Below are 21,380 nucleotides of genomic sequence, written 5' to 3'. Positions count from 1 at the left end.
CGAACCGGGCGGAGGAGGCGGGGCGGTCACGGTCTCGGTCGCGGGCAGCCTTAGAGTGCTGAGGCTGGGCCCGGGCTTGGGCTTGGGCTTGGAGCGCCCGAAGGCTTCGCGGGGATGACGCGGCGGCCGAGCAGAAGCGCTTGCTGCTCGGCATCCTCTCAGTCCAGGGAGGGGACCCCGGTGCCCCGCGGCGCGGGAAAGCCGCGCCAAGCTGGGCCCGCCTGCGGCCGGTGGGCCCTGGCCGCTGGCCAGCCCCATCGCGCCTCCAGAACCCCCCAGCGCTCCAGAGCACCCGCTGTAGAATCCGAGGACCCGCAGCCGCCGAGCGAGACTTTACCGCCCCCTCCCCGGGCCTCAGCCTTCCCTTCCTGTAAAATAGGTGCTGTTACTCCTCCGTTCCGTACGAAGTACAAGCCCCTACTTGCAAGGACCTTACATTCTAACAGGGAGACAAATTGGAAGTTAGCATAGGTAACCGGGGCTGCACATCCTCACAGCTTATTCTCTGTCTCTCAACTTTATCATTTGATTGCAGAGAATGTGTACATATAATATAAATATATAGGCTTATAAGTGTACATGTATATATACACGCAGTGTAATCAAACGAGATAAAGTTGGGCACTTTGCAAACAAGCATTATGTAATTGCTATATGTTTTTGTGTATGCATAGATATATACATAATGGAAGAGGAAATGGAGGCTCAGTACTTTAGGTAGCTTGGTACTTGATACTGGAGCATTCTCAGTTTGTTTTTTTCTTTTTTAAAAATTCAGTTCATCCACATTGAGTGCAGCACTATAGGAGGCAGACCTGCAGAGTAGCTCCAATGATTTATGGATGATGAAATTACTGACAGGGATGGTGGTTGTACTTTAGGAATCACACCTCCTTTCTTGAAAGTCTTTAAAAATAGGATAGTATCTTAGCTGTCTAGGATGGTTTGGGGGGGAGGGGCGTGTTTATTTGAACTGAATGTTATCTCAAAGTCATCACCTAACTACTTTAAGTTGTAACTCCTTTAAGTGTCAGTAGCAAGGTTCTAAAGTTTACTTAAATGGAACTCCCATTTTAAGAGAGGCTGATCACCCTGTGAAATCATTGGGAGAGGCTTCATTCATTTGATTACTTGGAAATGGTATTCTAAAACTTAATTGCATTTATTCACCTTACTGTTAAATAAACTAAAAGCAGGCCTAATTTAAATAAATCTGTTTACTAATAATATTAGAATTGTCAGAATATGTCCTGTTTCACAAGAATCAGAGCAAACATACTACCCCCTTCCCTAATCAGTTCAGTCTCCATCAACACAATGATTGCTTCACATATCTCTCTCTCCTAGCACCCCTTAGCTGAGGACTTCATACTTCATTGAAAAAAAATGAGGCCATTTGCCAAGAACATTCCTTTCTTTCCTTATCCTTATAGCAATCAGACATTTTCCACTATCTCTTCCTTCACTTGGATGTCAGGTGAATGAGGTGGCCCTTCTTGCCAAAACCAGCCTCTACCTACATTCACTGTTTATCCTATTCCCACTTGCCACTCTTCCCCATCTTCTGGCTTCTTCCCTGCTGCCTACAAACATGTCTATTGCCCAGCCTTAAAAACAAACTAACAAAATCAAACAAAATCTGAACTCTCACTTGATCCTGTCATCCCTGCTAGTTATCTTACAGCTCACCTCCCCTTTGTAGCTAAACTCCATAAGAAAGTTCTCTACACTTGATCCCTACTCTTCTCTTACTGTTTTCTAAACCCTATACAATCTGGCTTCTGATCACATCATGAAACTGAAACAGAAAGTTATCAGGATCTCTCAGGTGCCCAATATAATGGCCTTTTCTCAAGCCTAATCCTGCTTGACTTCTCTAAAACATTCTTCACCTTCTGCATATGCTCTTGCTGTAGGTTTTTATGGGACTATTCTTTCCTGATTGTATGACCTCCTCTTTGTTGGTTCTTCATTCATACAGTGCCTACCATTTATGGGTGTCCTCCATGGCCCCGTCACAGGCACTCTTCTTTTTTCATTCTATATTATCTTACTCAATGACTTCATTAGCTCCCATGGGTTCAGTTACCATCTATTATGCCTATGATTTCCAGATTTATATATCTATCCCTAGCCTCTCTCTTTATAGTCCCATATCACTAACTGCCTCTTGGATATCACAAGCTTGATGTTCTTTAGTCATCTCAAATTCAACATGTTGAGGAGAAGCCTGTACCCCTGCTGCTGGCTATCCTTCCTTCCCCCAACTTCACACTTATTACTATCCAGGATACCACCACCTTCCTCATCACTTGGCCCAAAACCTCAGTATAATCCTCCATTCCTCACTCACTCATTCCATATAGCCAATATTTCTGCATTCACAGCATCTCTATCATGTATGTTTCTTTCTTTCCACACACAGCCACAACCCTAATTCAGGCCTTCATCAATTCTAACCTGAACTGTTGCAATAACTTGATAACTGGTCTGCCAGCCTCAAGTTTCTCCAAACTCTAGCTGCTGAGGTTATTTTTCTAAAACTGACCATGTCATACCCTGTTAAGATAGCCCAGTGGCACCTTGTTGCAAGATCAAACATAAACTTATTTAGCATTTAAAGCTGGTGAAAACCTTGATCCTTTCTATCCAGTATTCTTACATACTTTATTCCTCTTCACATACTCTATGGGCCACCTACACTGGCCTGCTTGCTACTCCTCAAACAAGGCGCCCCATCTCTCACTTCTGTGCCTTTGTGTTAGCTGTTCCCTATGCGTCATCTCTGACTCAGTTCCCCAGGCTTCTAAGACTTAGCTTAAATCTTACCTTCTGTAGGAGGTATCTCCTGATTCCCTCCCTCCTCTAGCCTCCAGCAACTCTAGCTATAGCCTTCCCTCTGAGATTACCCCTCCCATCTATTCTAGATGCATGTGTACCTAATTATTTACCTGTCTCCCTCATTAGAATGTATGCTCTTTCTGGGCAGGGACTGGTTTTTTTTGTTTGTTTTTTTGCGTTTTGTATACCCAGAACTTACCACAGTGCCCAGCAAAAATAAATGCTTAATAAACGCGTGCTGATGCGGTTGACAAGAATCTAGTAGTTACAATTATCTAAATAAACTTTTAGTGCTACTATGAAGAAGGCACAGTGCTTTATTCTAGGGACTGAAAAGACCAACAGAAAAATAGTCCCAGCCCCGAAAGAGTTTGCATTATTTTTACTGGGAAGGTACTACATGCCAACAACTAAGTAAATACTTAATCACTGGGAGGAGGAGGGAGAGAATACTAATATCAAAGGGGTCAGGAAAGGTTTCACTAAAGAGCTGAATTTAGAAGGAGACAAGCTGGAGAGAGCTGTCCTCAAAGCCAGAAAAACTGGGATTCAGTCCCATCTTAGACTTATACTGATTGCATGACCCAGGACAAGTCTAGGCAGCTATATGAGAGTTAAATTTAAGGGAAAGTGCCAGCAGGAGTTTCCTCAATTGAGAATTCCCTAGACTAGTGAAATCCCAAATTTTGTCCCATCCTATGGATGAAAAAGAAATGAATAAAAAAACAATTGACTCAAGTCCCAAGCAACATAACATGGAATGGAAGACCTTAGTGCTCTTCTGAGTGGCTTCCTCCACAAAACCTCCATGGATAGCTTAGAGAAGATCCTGTCATCCTCTTCCTTGCCTACTTCCCCCCACATTCTCTCAAAAGTTCAATATGTAACTCCCACTGCTGTTCTACCTCATCACCACAATTATAAACATACCTTTGTATCTTTGTCCATATCCCCTTACCCATGAAATTATTTCATTTAGGAGTTTAATTTTATTTTAACCAACTTTATATTTGTCCCATAGCTGTGTATCTCTGTCAGTGTATTTGTATTAGAAGGTGCCAAGAGAACAGTCAGGTCCAGAATCATAAACCATAGAAACATAGAATGTCAGAGCTGAAAGAGACTATTTAGGTCATCTAGTACAACCCCTTCTTGTTACAGATGAGGAAAATGAGCCCCGGTGGTTAATTTGATCTTGGGTAGCATTGAAAAGCATAATATGCAGAATAGGAAGTAACAAGCCAGCTCTACTTTGCCTTTGTCAGAACACATCTGGAATATTAACAGCCAGGAAAACTTTCAAACAATTGGAGATGTCCGAAAGTGAAATGGGCTGCACCAGGAAGTACTTGATTTCTTGTTACTGAAGGGCTTCAAATAGAGGCTAGATAACCACTTGTTGGGATCATAATGGGGGATATGTACAAGTTGGATTAGGTCATCTCCCAGGTCCTTTCCAACAGAAATGTTGAGACTTTGTACCCTTCAGGGAGCCAAGACAAATACTTCAAATACTTGGTGAATATTCCTTTTAGCCAAGAGATGGAAGAGATGACCCAGGGACTGATACCCATAAAGAAAACTGGGAAGTAGGTACTGGGAAAAACAGAAACTTTTATCAGACTTGGAAATGGTGCCGAATGGAAATCACTTCAGGCTAAGAGTTTGACTAGCTTGGGTTATCTTCCAACCCAGACTGGCTAGAGGTGCAGAACTGAGATAGGACGACTCATAGGAGCACTGGATTGGAGTCAAAGGACCTAAGTTCAAATCCTATTTTGACCTTGGACAAATCTTTTATCCTCCCTCTGGGCCTCTTCAGTTTCCTTGTGTATAAATGGAGTGGGCAGGGCTAGATGACCGCTGAAGTTCTTTCAGCTCTGGATATATGATCCTTTCATGTGAATCTATGGCTACATTTTAATTTGACATAAGAAATCTATTTTCTGTAAATGACTCCTTGTGTACATACAATTGTACTTTTTCATGCTTGCCCCTAGTATTTTTATTTTTCTTTCAGTATAAATTCCTTTCAAACTCGTCCAACATTGTTTCTGTTGCACTAAAGAAAAAAGTTTAAGGGAGAGCAGAATGACCTAAGAAACCAGGCATTGTCTTGGCAATGCCCATCCCAGTTTGAGATGGGGCCTCAGAACAGGTAGAGCTAGAGGCTGGCAGAAATGAAAATGGAGAGGGAGCGGCAGCAGCTGAGGACAGAGGTCTTTCCCTAACAACTCAGCTGTCTTTTTACCTTAGGTTTGCTTCCATCCATGGAGAATCTGGACTTTTCATTTGACGTCCACATAGCTTGAAGCTTCACATCACTACACTACTCTGTGACATGGCTACAGTGCCAGCACCAGCAACATCCCTTGAAAACTAACCCTACCTACATTTATAGTATGTGCAATACCTATTGACACTTCTGGTGTTGTCAAGCAGTACTATATCAGTATTAAAGATACATTAGAGAAGTATCCCTATTGTGTGTGCATGTGTTGATGAGAGAATTTTATTTTCAGAGTATCATAAAGTGTATAATATAAAGAATACTTTGACAGTGAACATGTATATTGGTGTTCTAGTAAGACAAGTACCAAGATACAAAGATTGTTTACTGAAGCCCTAGAGGCATACCCTGTGGCCAAGTGCCTCCCCAAGGACTCAGGGCTCACATGGATCTGGTCAGATCCTGGGGGAGAGGTGGTTGCAAAGGCAGGAGCATGTAAGAGTCAGCTCAAACCTGCTCAAAAAAGCTAATTGTTAAATTTTCATTATGAGCATTTACATTCAGGAATTGGCAAACTCTGCAAGTCAGGACTCAATTTATCATTTTGTTGATTTTTTTAGACTTAAGAAAGTGATGGGGGGAAAGTTAATGCAGATTAAACTTTAAAAAAATATGTTGCATGTACATTTTTTCTTCCAGAAAACCTGTTGTTAAACATTTGCCACCATATCCCTGCCCAAAGGAGTTATTATTCCTCTTTGACTCCTTGCCCTCACCTCAAAATATGAATAAAGGTTAAGTATGGCTTTCATCCAGGTTTCCCCAAGTGTGGGCAATAGGCTTCCAATACTCAAACTGGCATTCATTGTGTGATATGGGTTTTGACTATGGAACAGCCTCTATGTCATTCGCCACAGAAAATGCACGTAAGATAAAAGTGACTTGTAGCAGCTCACGAATAAATACAGAAACATTAAACATTGAAATGAACTTGCTAGACTTTCTCAGAAGAGTGTGCCTACAAATTTATATCCTCCATTTGCCTCCAGCTAGGTGGTGCAGTGGATAAAGTGCCTGGAGTCAAAAGAACTTGAGTTCAAATGTGGCCTCACAAATTTAACTAGCTGTGTGACCCTGGGCAAGTCATTTAAACCTGTTTGCCTCAGTTTACTCATCTGTAAAATGAGCTGGAGAAGGAGGTGGAAAACCACCCCATTATCTTTCTCAAGAAAAACACAAATAGAGTCACAAAGAGTCTATCACAACCAAAATAACCGAACAACAGCAAGTTCACCTCCAATCAACACAATGTGAACAACACACCAAAATATCATAAAATATTGACAAGATTCTGTGGGCTGGTTTTAGGCCTTCCTTCAGCTGCAGGACTTTCCTTCATGGTTGATACTCTCTCCTCTTCTGAGAAATTAGCTGGTAAGTTGTTGTGCATCCTTCTTTTTCTAAGGGGACCAATGAATGATATCATGGGTAATGTCTTAATTTGCTAGTGAACTGGATTTAAGTGAGGCAGAGTTACACAAAGCATCAGCCTCACTGTTTTCCTGAGTCATTGAAGTCCAGTGGCAAGACAAAAGTCCTGGGATGGCCCAAGATGATGTTGGTGTCTCCAATGTCTGACCAAACTCTGCTTCAGCTACCTTCATGGCCATTGGAACAAATTGTTTTCATCCTCCCATTCTGCTGGGAGGTTTCCACATGCTTGAGGTATACATCCCCCTAGCTTAACCACAGGTTTGAGGCCTGTCAGTTACCCTCAATGGGTTTAGCTCATCTTCCAAGACGGTTTTACAGGGGTGTGGCCGCTGCACATACTACAGCTTCTTGGTACCACAAGTGAGAGTTGGGTTAAAAGATGGATAATGGCTCACATCGAAGATTCCTCCCTGAGCACCCCATACACCACAGCTGGTAAGGAAACCTCCTTCTGGGAGGCCACTGCCTAACCCTGGAGCTCAGGAACTCTCAGTCTCTTGGGCGCTGTAGGACTTGGCCACTCTTGCACTTAAGCTTACCCCCAAGGTAACTCCCAAGACTGGAAATATCCATTCCTAGGATCACTAGTGTTTGGCTTGTGCTCAGAAAAAGAAACAGGCAGAAGAAAGCCACTGGCACCTGAAAGGCAGAGGCTTTCCTGGCCAAGCACAGTCCTCTTACCTCTCTTGCTCTGGAATTCCTCTTACTTCACAGTAGTCTGGAAGGTAAAGGAAGAGAAAGCCTCCTCCCGCCCCTGCAAAAAAAAAAAAAAGAACAAAAAGAAAAGGGACAAGCTTACAGGTATGCAGAGGATGGGTCAGGTACACTGGCACTTACAGTTTCCCCATCTCCTGGGGAATGCACAGTCAAAGAGCTCAATTTCTGCTTCTTGGAATGTCTTACCTTCCCCCCAAGATAAGCTGATAAATGAAAACCTGAGCGCCAACCTCATTGACTCAGTTTTTGATACTCCCTTAGTAACCCTAACCCTTTGCTTGTAGGACTGGAGGGCAGAGCACTGAACTCCTCTAAAAGCCTTCCTTTATAGAGAACTAAACTCTCAGAACTTTCCATTCATGCTATTCTCCGTCAGCAGCTCTGCTTGGTTTTTATTTCGTGGAGCATCATGCCTCTGAACTGAGTACTCCCTGGTGCCCACCCTTCCCCTTTTCAGCTTCCTTTTGTGTGTTGTCTTCCACCATTAGATTGTAAGCTGCTTGAGGGAATGGACTTTTTTTCCTTATTTGTGTCCCCAGCACTTAGTAGGTGCTTAATAAATGTTTATTGAGTTGAAATTGCCCTGGCACAGTTGACTGATACTCTCTGCACCTCTGAGGACAATCTGTATAACGGCTTATTCTTCCAGACTACAAGTAAAGATAGTTCTTCTCACAAGAATCCATTCCTCCTGTACTCTCACTTGGCATTCATGTTGTTTCTGGAGGCAATTGGGAACCAATTAGAAGAGTTCTCTAGATCCTCTCAGCAAGGAGCTGGGGTGCATGCCTAGCTCTATGGGAGGTGCCCTTCTGAACAAAGCCTATCTTATAGCCTCATCATTAAATTGTTCAAAGGCTCCCTGATCAACCATCTATTTCATATGTAAGGAAGGAGTGGGGTGGGACTGGCCAATGAGGGCCCAGTTCTCTGGAGCCTTTGTAGTGTGCTCCACCTGATCTAAGCACCCATTTCCAAAGCACAGTCATAGAAAGAAACTCACTTAGTGGACAGTATCCTGCTGAAAGGGTGGGAATCTTTGGCAGGATTGTGTAGACATAGACACATCCTACCCTCCAACAGATTTTCTCAGTTTCTGGCCTCACCCTTGACTTTTTCTTGTGGCTAGGTAGTCACCATCTGCATGCCCAAGTGAGACACGGCAGCCAAGAAAATTAATGCTATATTAAGAGATATGTAGCATCAGGAATCAGATGTTGGTGATCCAACTGGACTCTGACCTCAGCAGGCTACATCTGGCTTACTGTTTTCAATTGTGGGCATCCCATTTTAGGAGAGCATTGAAAGCTGGAGAGCAACCAGTCTGGCAAAGAGCCTTGAGTTCATGCTATCAGTGGAGTCGATCAATAATTTTTTTTTGAAGCAACCAGGGTTAAGTGATCTGCCCAGGGTCACACAGCTAGTAAGTGTCTGAGGCTGGATTTGAACTCAGGTCCTCCTGACCCAGGGCCAGTGCTCTATCTATTGTACCACCTAGATACCCCTTCAATAAACATTAAGTGCCTAGTACATGCTAGGCGCTGGGGATACATAGCCTGAAGAAGAGAAGATTTTTGGTGGGGAAAGACATAGGGAGAGGAGGGAAACATAATCATTTTCTTCAAGCTGGAAGAGGAAATCAGACTTATACTATTTCACTCCAGAGAACAGAACCAGGAGGAATGGGTGCACATTTGCAAAGAGGAAAATTCAGATTTGATGTAAAGAGAAAAACTTGCAGTCTGATATGTTCAAAAGTGGGATGGACTACTTTGGGAGGCAGTGGGCTCTTCCTCATTAGAGGCCTTCAAGAAAACGGAATGATCACTTGTCAGGTATGTTATGGAGGAAATTCTTTTATAGTTCTGGATTAGGTTAGATGACCATCGTGACTCGGTGATTCTAGAGCTCTGGCCCAGCCTGGTACCCCTTCCGGGTTGCCAGTGGTTTGGTAGAGGGCAAACAAAGTTCAGCACAGCAGAGGGGGGCCAGTCATTCTAGCAGCACTCCATTGAGCTCTGACTCCCTAAGGGTCACAACAAGGAAACATGAGTCCAAAACCAAGTATTTATTGACGATCTACTGTGTGCCTTTTGCTCTGACTACAACTTAAGCAGTTTCTTTCGTTAGAAATGTGGTTTGGTGAAATGACTAAGCAAGACATGCTACCTACCACCTAATAGAGTTGGTGAGTTCAATACACAGAATGAAACATACATTTTTGGATCTGCCCAATTTGTTTTGCTTGGCTATAACTATTATAACGATTTTGTTTTTCTTTTTTTCTTTCTCAGCAGGAGGGGTTGGGATGTACCAAAAGGGAGAAAATATATGCTAGTCATTGAAAAAAAAATAAAATTTCATTAAAAAAGACAAATGGTTCTGTGGGTCAGATCTACTGGACAGACAACTGACATCATCTATGCTTAAAGAAAAACATTTTAAAAGTAACAGGTTTTCGTCAAACTACATTTGGTTGTGGTTCAGCCTGAAAAAAAGCTTCCTTCGTTTGGCACCAATGAAAGTAAAATTGGAAAGATAAAATGCAGCTAGTTATCAGGGATGGCACTTCTCCCCAGTTTCACATTTATTTAACAACATGCAAACAGATATGGGAGTCAGCACCTGCTATGCCTTTAATAGCTCAAGCACTCTTTATAACTGCAGGTGGGCGCCAGTCCTTCTGTGCACTACATAAGCCTAGTTGGTGGGAAGATGACTGGATTTTGTATCAGGGTACCTGCGTTCAGATTTCGGCTGTGCTATTTACTGCCTGTATGTCCTTAACCCTAATGTTTCTTAGTTTCATTTACAAAATAAGGAGGTTGTGCTAAATAATCTTTAAGGTCTATACTAACTTTAAATCTATGAACCTATGATCAGAGAAGCATGGAATAATGAACAGTGAGTTGGCCTAACAGTTAGAAAAGCCTGAGTTCAAGTATTGCCTCTGACATACACTGACTTTATGGTCCTGGGAAAGTAATTTAAAGTCTCAGGGCCCCAAGCAGTTCTTTTAGACTAAGTTCCCAAGCAGGTGCTAACCTGCAGTAGTAGAGGCAGCTACCTACTGGAAGTTCTCTATACTTAATGAAATCGTAGATCTTGTCTGAAAAAAATTAGGGTTGTCATGTAGCAGACTGCAAATCCTGTGAAAATGTGTCATGTAGAAGACTGTAAAAGCCTGTGAAAAACGATAAAGTGCAACATAATTATTAAGTATGAATTGGCAAGGGCAAGTAGGTGGTACAGTGGCTAGAGCGCCAGGCCTAGAGTCAGAAAAACTCATCTTCCTGAGTTCAAATCTAGCCTCAGACACTTATTAGCTATGTGACCCTGAGCAAGTCATTTAACCTTGTTTGCCTCAGTTTCCTCATCTGTAAAATGAACTAGAGAAAGAAATGGCAAACCAATTTCTTTGCCAAGAAAACCCCAAATGGGGCCGTGAGGAGTCTGAAACGACTAAATAGCAACAATAACATCAATTGGCATGAATTACCACATGAATTACCAAAATTAGATGGAAAATGTCCAGAGAAAGGCAGTCCGGATAGTGGAAAAGCCAGTAGTTCATTTCATGTGAGGATTGACTAAAGAAACCAGGGATCTGAAAATTAGGGAAGAGAAGTCTTTAAGTATTTGAACAGCTGTTTCTGGAAAAAAGAAGGATTAGCCTTATTGGGCTTGGCCCTAGAGGCAGAACAAGAAGCATTAGGCAGAAGTCGCTGCTGCTAGTTTAGGCTTAAAGTCAAGAAAAGGCTTCCTTTTGATTAGAGATGTCCAAAATTAAAATGATCCTACTTATTAAGTAGTGGGTTCCCCTTTCCTGGAGGTCTTCAAGGAAAGATCCGTGATCACTTGTTGTTACAGGGGGAAATTCTTGTTAGAAGTGTCATTTTATGAATTCTGAATGCAGATTGAAGTAGATATATTTTTTTCACTTTATTTTTCTTGCTTTGTTTTCTGTGATGTAGCTAATGTGGAAATATATTTTGCATGACTCACACGTATGATGGGCATCATATTTCTTGCCTTCTCAATAGACAGGGGAGGGGCTAGAAGGAGGGAGAGAACATGAAACTCAAAATTTTTGTAAATGAATGCTAAGTAAATTTTTTAAAAAGAAGTATCATTTTGGAATAATAATGAATAATCATAACAAAAAATGCTTTAAGGTTTGCAAAGCACTTGATATGTCTTTTTATTCTCACAACAACCCTGTGAGGTAAGTACTATTATTATTTCTACTTTATAGATGAAATAAGTGATACTGAGAGCTTGTAAGTGTCTGAGGCAGCATTTGAAATCAGATCTTCTGGACTCAGCCTGGCACTCTAATCACACTATGACACCTAACTGCCTCATACTTCTTCAAACACTTTTATAAATCCCCGGTTTCATCAGTATGGGCCTTCCCTCCACCAATGCAGATTGAAACCTCTCCGCATGTCGGTACCTGGACACCAGAAGCTGCTGTGGCAAAGAGTTATCACCTGTTGGCCAAGTACCTATTAATGAGCCATTCTCATCAAACGAGATAAGAAATACAAAGGGGCAGCTAGGTGGTGCAGTGGGTAGAGCACCAGCCCTGAAGTCAGGAGGACCTGAGTTCAAATGTGGCCTCAGACTAAACACTTGACACTTGCTAACTGTGTGATCCTGGCCAAGTTACTTAACCCCAATTGCCTGAAAAAAAAGAAAGAAATACAGAGCACTTTGCAAACCTTGTAGAGCATTATATAAAAATGCTACTTATCCTTTCAAAATTTAGGGAGGCTTGCTTTTGGACGGCAGACACACAGGCCATTACTGTCTCTGTTCAACTGAACTCTCTATGGCTTGGTAAGAGCAATGAGAGTTTATGCTCTTGGGCCGCAGCCTTTGAGAATCCAGGCTTACCTTCAGGCCAAGATGATTTCTCAGAGTGGGACTTTAGTGGAGGTTTTAAATATTAAGGATAATAATCACATAGTAGCTACCATTTGAATAGAACTTTAAGGCTTACAATATGCTTCTTAAAAAATCAGATCCCTGCATTTTGTTTTACAAAGGACAGTAATCAATAAATCCTCTAATGGGGTAAAGAATTTACATTCTACCATATTGATGTATAATATGTACACGTACACACACAACAATCTCTAAATACATACACAGTTGAAATCCCAAATACTTCTTTTGCTTTTGATTGACTCTAGCCCCACTCTCGCAGGGCCAACCCTGTTACATTTTATGCCCTCTACACAAACACACACACACACACACACACACACACACACACACACACACATACATTCGGGGTGGGGTACCACAAGGGGTTGGGGACTTTCTTTTCTCTCCCACTAGCTGGAGCCTCACCTGCCTATGTTTCCTCCATTTTAAGGGGCCAGCCTAGCACCTAGCACCCTAGCACCTAGCACCCTAGTTATATTTGTTGTTGTCGTTCTTGCTGTTTGTTCTTTGCTCTCGAAGAGGACCATGACATCAGGAAGATGATGCCATGACTTGCAAGTGAATTGGAATCAACTGAGGCAGAGCTGTACAAAGTTATTAGCCTCATTCTCTCCTCGAGAGTCATCAAAGTCCAGCAGCATGACAAAAGTCAAGATGACTGGCAGTGGCCTGGGATTCAGCAGGTGACTTTGGCCTTTCTACATTAAGGTCTTTCTTGGGTCTCAGTTTGTCTGAGGCAATGCCCATTCAACATTTAATCATGTAACATTGAGGGGGCCATCTCCAGTCATCCTGATCGATATCTTGCCACTGGACCCAGATGGCTCCAGAGGAGAAAGTGAGGCTAGTGACCTTGAACAGCCTCCCTCACCTAAATCCAATTCACTTGCAAGTCATGGGCATCATCCTCCTGATGTCATGGTTCTCTTCAAGAATGAAAGACAAACAACAACATAACATTGAATTAGCTTTTACAAATATTTACTTCAAAGATTTATCAATAACAAATCAATCTATCTGTCTATCTATCTATCTATCCATCCATCTATCTACAAATGTTTTTCCCAGAACCTCAAAGATATATTATCATTCCCTTTAACACCTAGGTCTCAGGGGTTGGGAAGTAGAGTTGAATTAGACTCACAACTTAGCTCAGTACCTAAAGAGTAATGATCTCACTAAATTCAAATCCAAAATTATTCTGGATAGGGTTCCCAGAGCCCTTGCTCCTTAGCATCCTAGATTCCTGAACTCCCAGATCTGTATAAAGATTCTCAAAGATACAGAATTCAGGGGAAAAAAAAGGATAAAGGGAAGACTTCAGAAGAAGTGGAGATACTAGGGTAGGTAGAAGGTAATTATAATATTTCCTAGTGTTCATCAATTGTTCTTAGAACGGCTGTATCAAAGTTATTGTCCTAGTAGAAAAAAATAGATTCAATATTAACTTAAAAATAATAGGCACTGATTTCCACATGGCTTCACAAAAGGTTTATGCCATGCAAATAAGGAGTCTTACCAAACTGTTTTTATGATACGAATATGGTACTGATACCTAAACTGGGAAGAGTCAAAAGAGAAAGAAAATTATAGACCAATTTCCCTAATGAATATAGATGCAAAATTTTAAAATGAAATATTAGCAAAAAGATTATAGCAACTTATCATGAGAATAATATACTATGACCAGGCAGGATTTATACCAGGAATGCAGGACAGGTTCAATATTAGGAAAACTATCAGCATAATTAATCATACCAACAACAAAACTAACAGAAACCACATGATTATCTCAATAGATGCAGAAAAAGCTTTTGACAAAATACAACACTCATTCCTATTGAAAACACTAGAAAGCATAGGAATAAATGGAGTCTTCCTTAAAATAATAAGTAGCATCTACCTAAAACCTTACGCAAGCATTATATGTAATGGGGATAAGCTAGAAGCATTTCCAATAAGATCAGGGGTTGAAAAACAATTATCCATTATCACCACTGTTGTTCAATATGGTACTAGAAATGTTAGCTTTAGCAATAAGAGAAGAAAAAGAAATTGAAGGTATTAGAATGGGCAAAGAAGAAACAAAGCTATCACTCTTTGCAGATGATATGATGATATACTTAGAGAATCCTAGAGAATCAAGTGAAAAACTACTTGCAATAAACAATTTTAGCAAAGTTGCAGGATATAAAATAAAGTCACATAAATCATAGGCATTTCTATATATTACCAACAAAGACCAACAGCAAGAGATAGAAAGAGAAATTCCACTTAAAGCTACTGTAGACATTATCAAATATTTAGGAGTCTACCTGCTGAAACAAACCCAGGAAATACACGAACACAATTACAAAACACTTTTCACACAGATAAAGTCAGATCTAAATAATTGGAAAAACATCAGTTGCTCACGAGTAGGCCAAGCTAATATAATAAAAATGACAATTCTGCTTAAGTTAATTTACTTATTCAGTGCCATGCCAATCAAACTACCAAAAATTATTTTATAGAGCTAGAAAAAACAATAACAAGATTCATCTGGAAGAACAAAAGGTCCAGAATATCAAGCGAACTATTGAAAAGAAATGCTAGGGAAGGTGGCCTAGCTATACCAGATCTTAAATTGTGTTATAGAGTAGCAATCATCAAAGCTACTTGGTGGGGCAGCTAGGTGGCACAGTGAATAGAGCTCTGGCCTTGGAGTCAGGAGGACCTGAGTTCAAATCCAGCCTCAGACACTTAACACTTACTAGCTGTGTGACCCTGGGAAAGTCATTTAACCCCATTGACTCACAAAAAAAAAAGTTTAAAAAAAGGTACTTGGTACTGGCTAAGAAATAGGGTGGTAGATCAGGGGAATAGGTTAGGTACACAAGACACAGTAGTCAATGACTATGGTAATCTACTGTTTGATAAACCCAAAGACCCCAGCTTCTGGGATCAGAACTCACTATTTGACATAAACTGCTGGAAAAACTGGAAAAGAGTATGGCAGAAACTAGGCACAGACCAAAATCTCACACCTTATACCAAAATAAAGTCAAAATGGGTTCATGATTTAGGGTATAAAGGCTGATACTATAAGCAAACTGAGAGAGCAAGGAATAGTTTACCTGTCAGATCTATGGAGAACTTAAGAATTTATGACCAAACAGGAGATAGAGAACATTATGAAATGCAAAATGGATCATTTTGATCACATTAAATTGAAAAGGTTTTGCACAAACAAAGCCAATACAACCAAGATTAGGAGGGAAGCAGAAAGCTGGGAAAGAATTTTTACAACCAGTGTCTTTTATAAAGGCCTCAATTCTAAAATATATAGAGAACTAAGTCAAATTTATAAGAATACAAGTCATTCCCCAATTGATAAATGGTCAAAGGATATGAACAGGCAGCTTTCAGATGAAGAAATTAAAGCCATCTATAGTCATGAAAAAATGCTCTAAATCACTATTGATTAGAGAAATGCAAATCAAAACAACTTTAAGGTACCACATCACACCTATCAGATTGGCTAACATGACAAAACAGGAAAATGATAAATGTTGGAGAAGATGTGGGAAAATTAGAGCATTAATACATTGTTGGTGGAGTTGTGAATTGATCCAACTATTTTGGAGAGCAATTTGGAACTATGCCCAGAGGGCTATAAAAATGTGTATACCCTTTGATCTAGCAATATTACTAATAGGGCTGTATCCCAAAGAGATCATAAAAATGGGAAAAGGACCCACATGTACAAAAATATTTATAGCAGTTCTTTCTGTGGTGGCAAAGAATTGGAAATTGAGGGGGATGCCCATCAATTGGGGAATGGCTGAGCAAGTTGTGGTATATGAATGTAATGGAATGCTATTGTGCTATAAGAAATAAGTAGGCAGACTTCAGAAAAACCTGGAAAGGCTTGTATAGACTGATGCTGAGTGAAGTGAGCAGAACCAGGAGCACATTGTACACAGTAATAGCCACGTTGTGCTATGACTAACTTTGATAGACTTAATTCTCCTCAGCAACGCAAGGATCTAAGACATCTCCAAAGGTCTCATTATGGAAAATGCTATCCACATCCAAAGAAGGAACTATGGAGTTCAAGTGCAGATCAAAGCATACTATTTGCTCTTTTTTTTTCTTTTGTTTTCTTTTGTTTCTTCTTTCTTGTGGTTCCTTCTATTGGTTCTAATTCTTCTTTACAACATGACTAATGTGAAAATATGTTTAATAGGAATGTATATGTAGAGCCTATATCAGATTGCATGCTGTCTTGGGGAGGGGGGAGGGAAAGGAGGGGGAAAAATTTAAAACTCAAAGCTTATGGCAGTGAATGTTGAAAACTAAAAATAAACTAATAAAAAAAATTTAAAAAAAGATTTATGCCATGACATTTTAGATAAGAACAACTACAGTGCCTTTCATTTAGTAAAGACTCACTAAATGTTTGTCAAATGAATGCATTTTAATTCTCTTTAAGATATCTATATTCTTAGGATTCTAGAAGGCTTCATGTCAATTAGAAAAGCTGTAGACCTTTTAGTTTTTCTGGGATTAAGGAAAGTTCCCTTCTACCTTGCCTTTTCTTTTTCCGTTTCTTAAAATTAAGATTTTATTGATGTCTTTTGGTTTTTATAACTCAGTGGTTTCCTGTGTACCAACAATGAAAATCAACTGACCCAGTAATTGGACCGATCATGTGACATTCTGTACCCATAAAATCTCCTGCCTCTCTATGGTAAGGAAGGGGCTCCAATGCCCAGCCAGTGCAATGTAGTGAAAAGACCATTGAATCTGGAAGACCTGGTTTTAGGTCTTGTTTCTACCACTTTTGAGCAGAGTGTACTTGATCCAGACACTTCATTATTCTAAGCCTTGACTTTACCATATATAGAATGGGAATAATAATATGGCAGAGCTAGCATGTCATAATAGATAGAGAACCAGCCTTGGAGTCAAGTAAGAAATGAATGAATGAATAAAAAAGCATACATTAAGCACTTACTATGGGCAAAACCCCATGCTAAGTACTAGTGATAGAAATAGAAAAGCAGAGACAGTATCTACTCTTAAACTCATATTCTAATGTGGAAGACAACCTACAGAAAAGATTTTAGCTGCAAATTAGATGGAAAGGTCCCACAGTCCATAGTTTGGAGGAACAAAGCAGAGAGTAATGCATTTGGATTCAAGTCCTCCTTCTGACCTATACTGGCTCTCTGAAACAGGGCCAGTCATTTAACTTCTCAATGTCCCAATCAACTCTCTAAGTTGCAGAACAGGTAGGTCTGGAACTGGATTGGTAAAGATAACTTCCTCACCAGGAATCCATTTCCCTAATGAAATCACAGGTTTGATCTACCTACCACTTTCCTTCCCTTCTCACCCCAACCCTTTCCATATACTATCTACCTCACAGGGTTGTTAGCAGGAACAAAAGAAAAGGTGTACAAAGAGACTTTGTAACCAAAGAAGTATTATGTAAATGTCAACTATTAATAGTCACTACTATAAATTTACCATCCATGTATATGGGGAGGATTTGATTTCTTCCCATGGTGTCTAGCCAAAAATGAATTCTGCAGTGCAGAATTATAAGCAGCTGTATATTTATTATTGCTGCTGTCAGAGGACTGCAGAGTTTGGTCATAAAGAGTATGATGGAGATTTTTTTTAAAAAAAACCAATCGTCTAGACCATCAAAGTACTTTTTTTCCTCCTTGAGAAGCAAGAATTAGTTTAGCCATTTGGTGGGCGAATAGCTTTGAATCTAACATTTTAAATTATAGCCTATAAGTGAAATAACAGAAACTTTTTATTGAGAATATAGGTGATTTTTTTAAAAAATACTGATATGTAGTAAAAGATAAGTTTACACCATTGAAGCAATCAATTAATCGATTGACCTATCAGAAATATTTCTTTTATTTTCAGATAGTACCAACTAGAAAGAAATAGGATAAGATTGAAAGAGTAGAAAATAAATAAAATGAAGGAATATTAATAATGTTACTAAGTTTCTAATGTAGTACTGAGCACGTAGTAGACACAATAAATTCTTGATCAATTGATTATATCGTTTTGATTCATTAGCTTGCCTTAGTTCATTATAGAATTGGTGACAACAAAAGATATGACCACCCCAGTAATTCATGCGCCTTCTTCACCATGCACCAAATCCCTCTCCTCCCCACCCCCTACCACCTAATGGTTTGGAGTTACCAATGACTATCTAGCAAGAGTTTGGATTCCGTATGTCTAATTTATTAGACAGACGCCTGATTCAGATACCATTCCCATAGATTGTGGAAACCACTGATTGTACAGAACTCTCAGAGAACCACTCATGTAGAGATTTCTTAATTTATAGTTTTATTCATTTATTTTACATTTAAAATTTAGTATTCATTGAATGAAAAGAACACTGGATTTGCAATCAGAGAACTTGATTTCATATCACAGCTCTTTTTACTATCTGCATGGCCTTGAACAACTTATTTACCTTTTCTAGGGCTCAGCTTGTTCAAGATTAAGAGGGTTGGACTAGATGGATAAAAATCTGTGATGCTACAATCCTATCTATGTAGCACTATGCTAGGCTTGAGGACTATACAGAGGAAGCGAAGCAACATAGTCTTAGAGTTGGAATAGACTTCGGGGGTCATCTGGCCCAACCCCCACATTTTAAAGATGAGTAAGCTGAGGTCTAGAAAGGTTAAGTAATTTGTCCAAGGTCACACCAGTGGTAAGTGGCAGAGATGTGATTCAGACTCAGTACAAATCCTACACACTTTCCATTAGAGCGGGGGTATGTTAGAGCCAGGTTGAACTGTCTCCTAAAAGCCAACTGTTAAATTTTCAGTGTGGGTATTTATACCTCAGAAACTGGTAATGCTACAAATCGGGGCTTAATTTATTGTTTTCTTGAGTGCCCAGATATGAGATATGGAGAAAATATTAATGCAGGTTAAACTTAAAAATGAGTCATGCGTAACTTTTTTCCTGGAGTACCATTTGTTAAACATTTACTAGCATACGCCTGTGATTCCACCAATTCTAGGTTATCAAGTAGAAAATAAATGAATGTATAACAATAGTCTTGCTGAGCCCAAGAGAGTTGGGGTACTTGTCCTCTCCTACTAACAGATTCTTCACTCTGGGCTCATGAGGATCACAGCAGGATTCAGTCCCAGGGGTGTCTGTCTTCATAGACAGGATTCAGGTTTTTGTACTCTTTGGAAGGGGAGGGAAGGGAACAAACATTTATTAAACACTTACTATGTCTCAGACACTGTGCTAAGTGGTTTATAAATATTATCTCATTTGATCCAAGAGAAAGTCACCTAAAACTAAGATTTAGCTCATGTTATCCCCAGATACTCAAGTACAAGAAATGTACTCAGTGTACAAAGTAGATTAGGTATAGGACAGCTATTTATTTCTTCCACCCAAAAGAAATTCTTAAAATACGAAAGACTCATAAGAATATTTTAACAAAGATTTATAGCGTGATACAGTAGTCCACATAATCTGTTGTAGTCTCCTGGGATGTTAATACTTAAAAATGAAAACATAAAGCACTTACTGGGGATCATGGAATAAACATTTCACCTTCACCGAAGAGCTATCTGAATAACTCCCTCAAAGTCCTTGTCTTTTGTTCAGCTGATCCAGAATTTGTATTCATCATCTCTTCATTGTCATCCTCTGAAAACTGTGTAGTTGTAAAAATCGTCTTCTCTGCTGCCAGTCAACTCCTACTGAAAGACCTAGGAGCTCCTCACCTCTTGAACTCGTGAATGAGGTTGCCTTCAAGGCTAGAAATGTCCATCTCAAGATTGCTATTCAGTCACCTATGCTCTGAATAAGAAGCCCAAGCATAAGAGGCACCCAGGAGCTAAGACCCAGTATCTATCTAGGCAGCATGTGATTGCACCACCATATGGAAGCAGCTGCCATGGTAGCCAATAAGAAGAGGAATCTTTGTCGTCTCCCCGCCCGTCTCTGCCATGGAAAGTGCTAGAAAGTACATGCCAAAGAAAAGATGAAGAGCATGAGAGCAGAAGTTGTCTCTCCCTTTAAAGTTTACTTACTGAGTAGGCAAGCTTTTCTTGGCCCAGTGGCTGATCCTCTTTAATGTGTCCCTCTCCTCTTGCTACTCTCATGGAGTCCAAAGGACTATTGCATCATCCCCCAGCTCTAAGTCTTCCCGTTCTGAAATAGAACACCTGTGACGCAACCAGAAGGAGTCAGAGGAATTCAGTTCAGCCACCTACACATTCTCTTTGGAATATGTTCTGGTCCGAGTACATGGGGAGGGGTTAGGATTAGAGTTTACCCCAATGACAAATGTAATCATAAACTAGAAAATCTCTACCTTCTATGGCTTTAGGGACTTCCAAAGTGCCTTTAAAATCTAGGAGAGCAGGATCAACTGCCCACTTAGCAAATTAGAAATAAAAGATTCTACCAAAACACATGCCAGATGGTAATCAGAGATGCCCAACCATTAGGCCATCTATAGTGATTCCATCTTTGGTTTGTTTTTTTTTTTGGTCACACATTCCTTAAAAACACAGAGTCAAGTTAATGAACAGATACAAACCAATCAATCAATCAATCAACCAGTATTTATTAAGTATCTACTGTATGTAGGCACTGTGTCAAGAATTTATTATTATAAACATTCCTTCATTTAACTTACTTTCTTTTCCATAAGGGAGGGGGAATGGAATAAATATTTGTATAGCACTTACTGTGTGCTAGGCACTTTACAAATATTATATAATTTGATTCTTAGAACAATCCTGTAAGGTAGATGCTATTATTAGCCCTATTTTACAGTTGAGGAAACTGAGGCCAACAGAGGTCAAGTGACTTGCCCAGGGTCACACAACTAGTAAGTGTCTGAGGCTGTATTTGAACTCAAGTCTTCTGGACTCCAGGCCCAGGACTCTACCCACTGCACCATCTAGCTGCCAAAGTCAAACAAGTCAGGTTCCCAGTTCCAATCAAGTGCTCGTTCTACCACAGCCTGTAACTAAGGGAACTGAAGCACTGGACATGTAGTGTTTGCTCTTATGTTCGCTCTCCCAACCCCGACTGTCATTGTCAGTCTAGGGTCCCAAAGCAAGACTGGCCACTCCCTTCA

The 21,380-nt window shown here is 40.2% G+C and overlaps 1 protein-coding gene and 1 long non-coding RNA gene across 2 annotated transcripts; one reads left to right on the top strand and one right to left on the bottom strand.

Annotated features, from left to right (window-relative positions):
• Window positions 1–68: 68 nt before the first annotated feature.
• On the top strand, window positions 69–5,703 carry LOC144457014 (uncharacterized). Its single transcript, XM_078153662.1, has 2 exons — window positions 69–379; window positions 5,098–5,703. The coding sequence occupies exons 1-2, from the start codon at window positions 115–117 to the stop codon at window positions 5,151–5,153; spliced, it is 321 nt and encodes a 106-aa protein (XP_078009788.1). The 5' UTR covers window positions 69–114; the 3' UTR covers window positions 5,154–5,703.
• Window positions 5,704–6,342: 639 nt separating this feature from the next.
• On the bottom strand, window positions 6,343–20,404 carry LOC110198541 (uncharacterized). The gene is made up of 3 exons (XR_002321750.2): window positions 20,323–20,404; window positions 7,247–7,319; window positions 6,343–6,531 (listed from the first exon to the last, which is right to left on the bottom strand). It is a non-coding gene; the product is annotated as an uncharacterized LOC110198541 (long non-coding RNA).
• Between the last annotated feature and the right edge of the window lie 976 nt (window positions 20,405–21,380).

This window comes from Phascolarctos cinereus, unplaced genomic scaffold, assembly GCF_003287225.1.
Source record: "Phascolarctos cinereus isolate Bilbo 61053 unplaced genomic scaffold, phaCin_HiC Scaffold_4;HRSCAF=312, whole genome shotgun sequence".
Lineage (NCBI taxonomy): Eukaryota > Metazoa > Chordata > Mammalia > Diprotodontia > Phascolarctidae > Phascolarctos > Phascolarctos cinereus.
Note: the sequence above shows the minus strand (reverse complement) of the source record. Positions and strands in the feature narration are given on the sequence as shown.

Coding starts and splice junctions, on each gene's coding strand:
- LOC144457014 (XM_078153662.1), top strand. CDS start 115: ATGACGCGGCGGCCGAGCAGAAGCGCTTGCTGCTCGGCATCCTCTCAG. Junction 380..5,097: donor CTTCCCTTCCTGTAAAATAG/GTGCTGTTACTC, acceptor TTTTTACCTTAG/GTTTGCTTCCATCCATGGAG.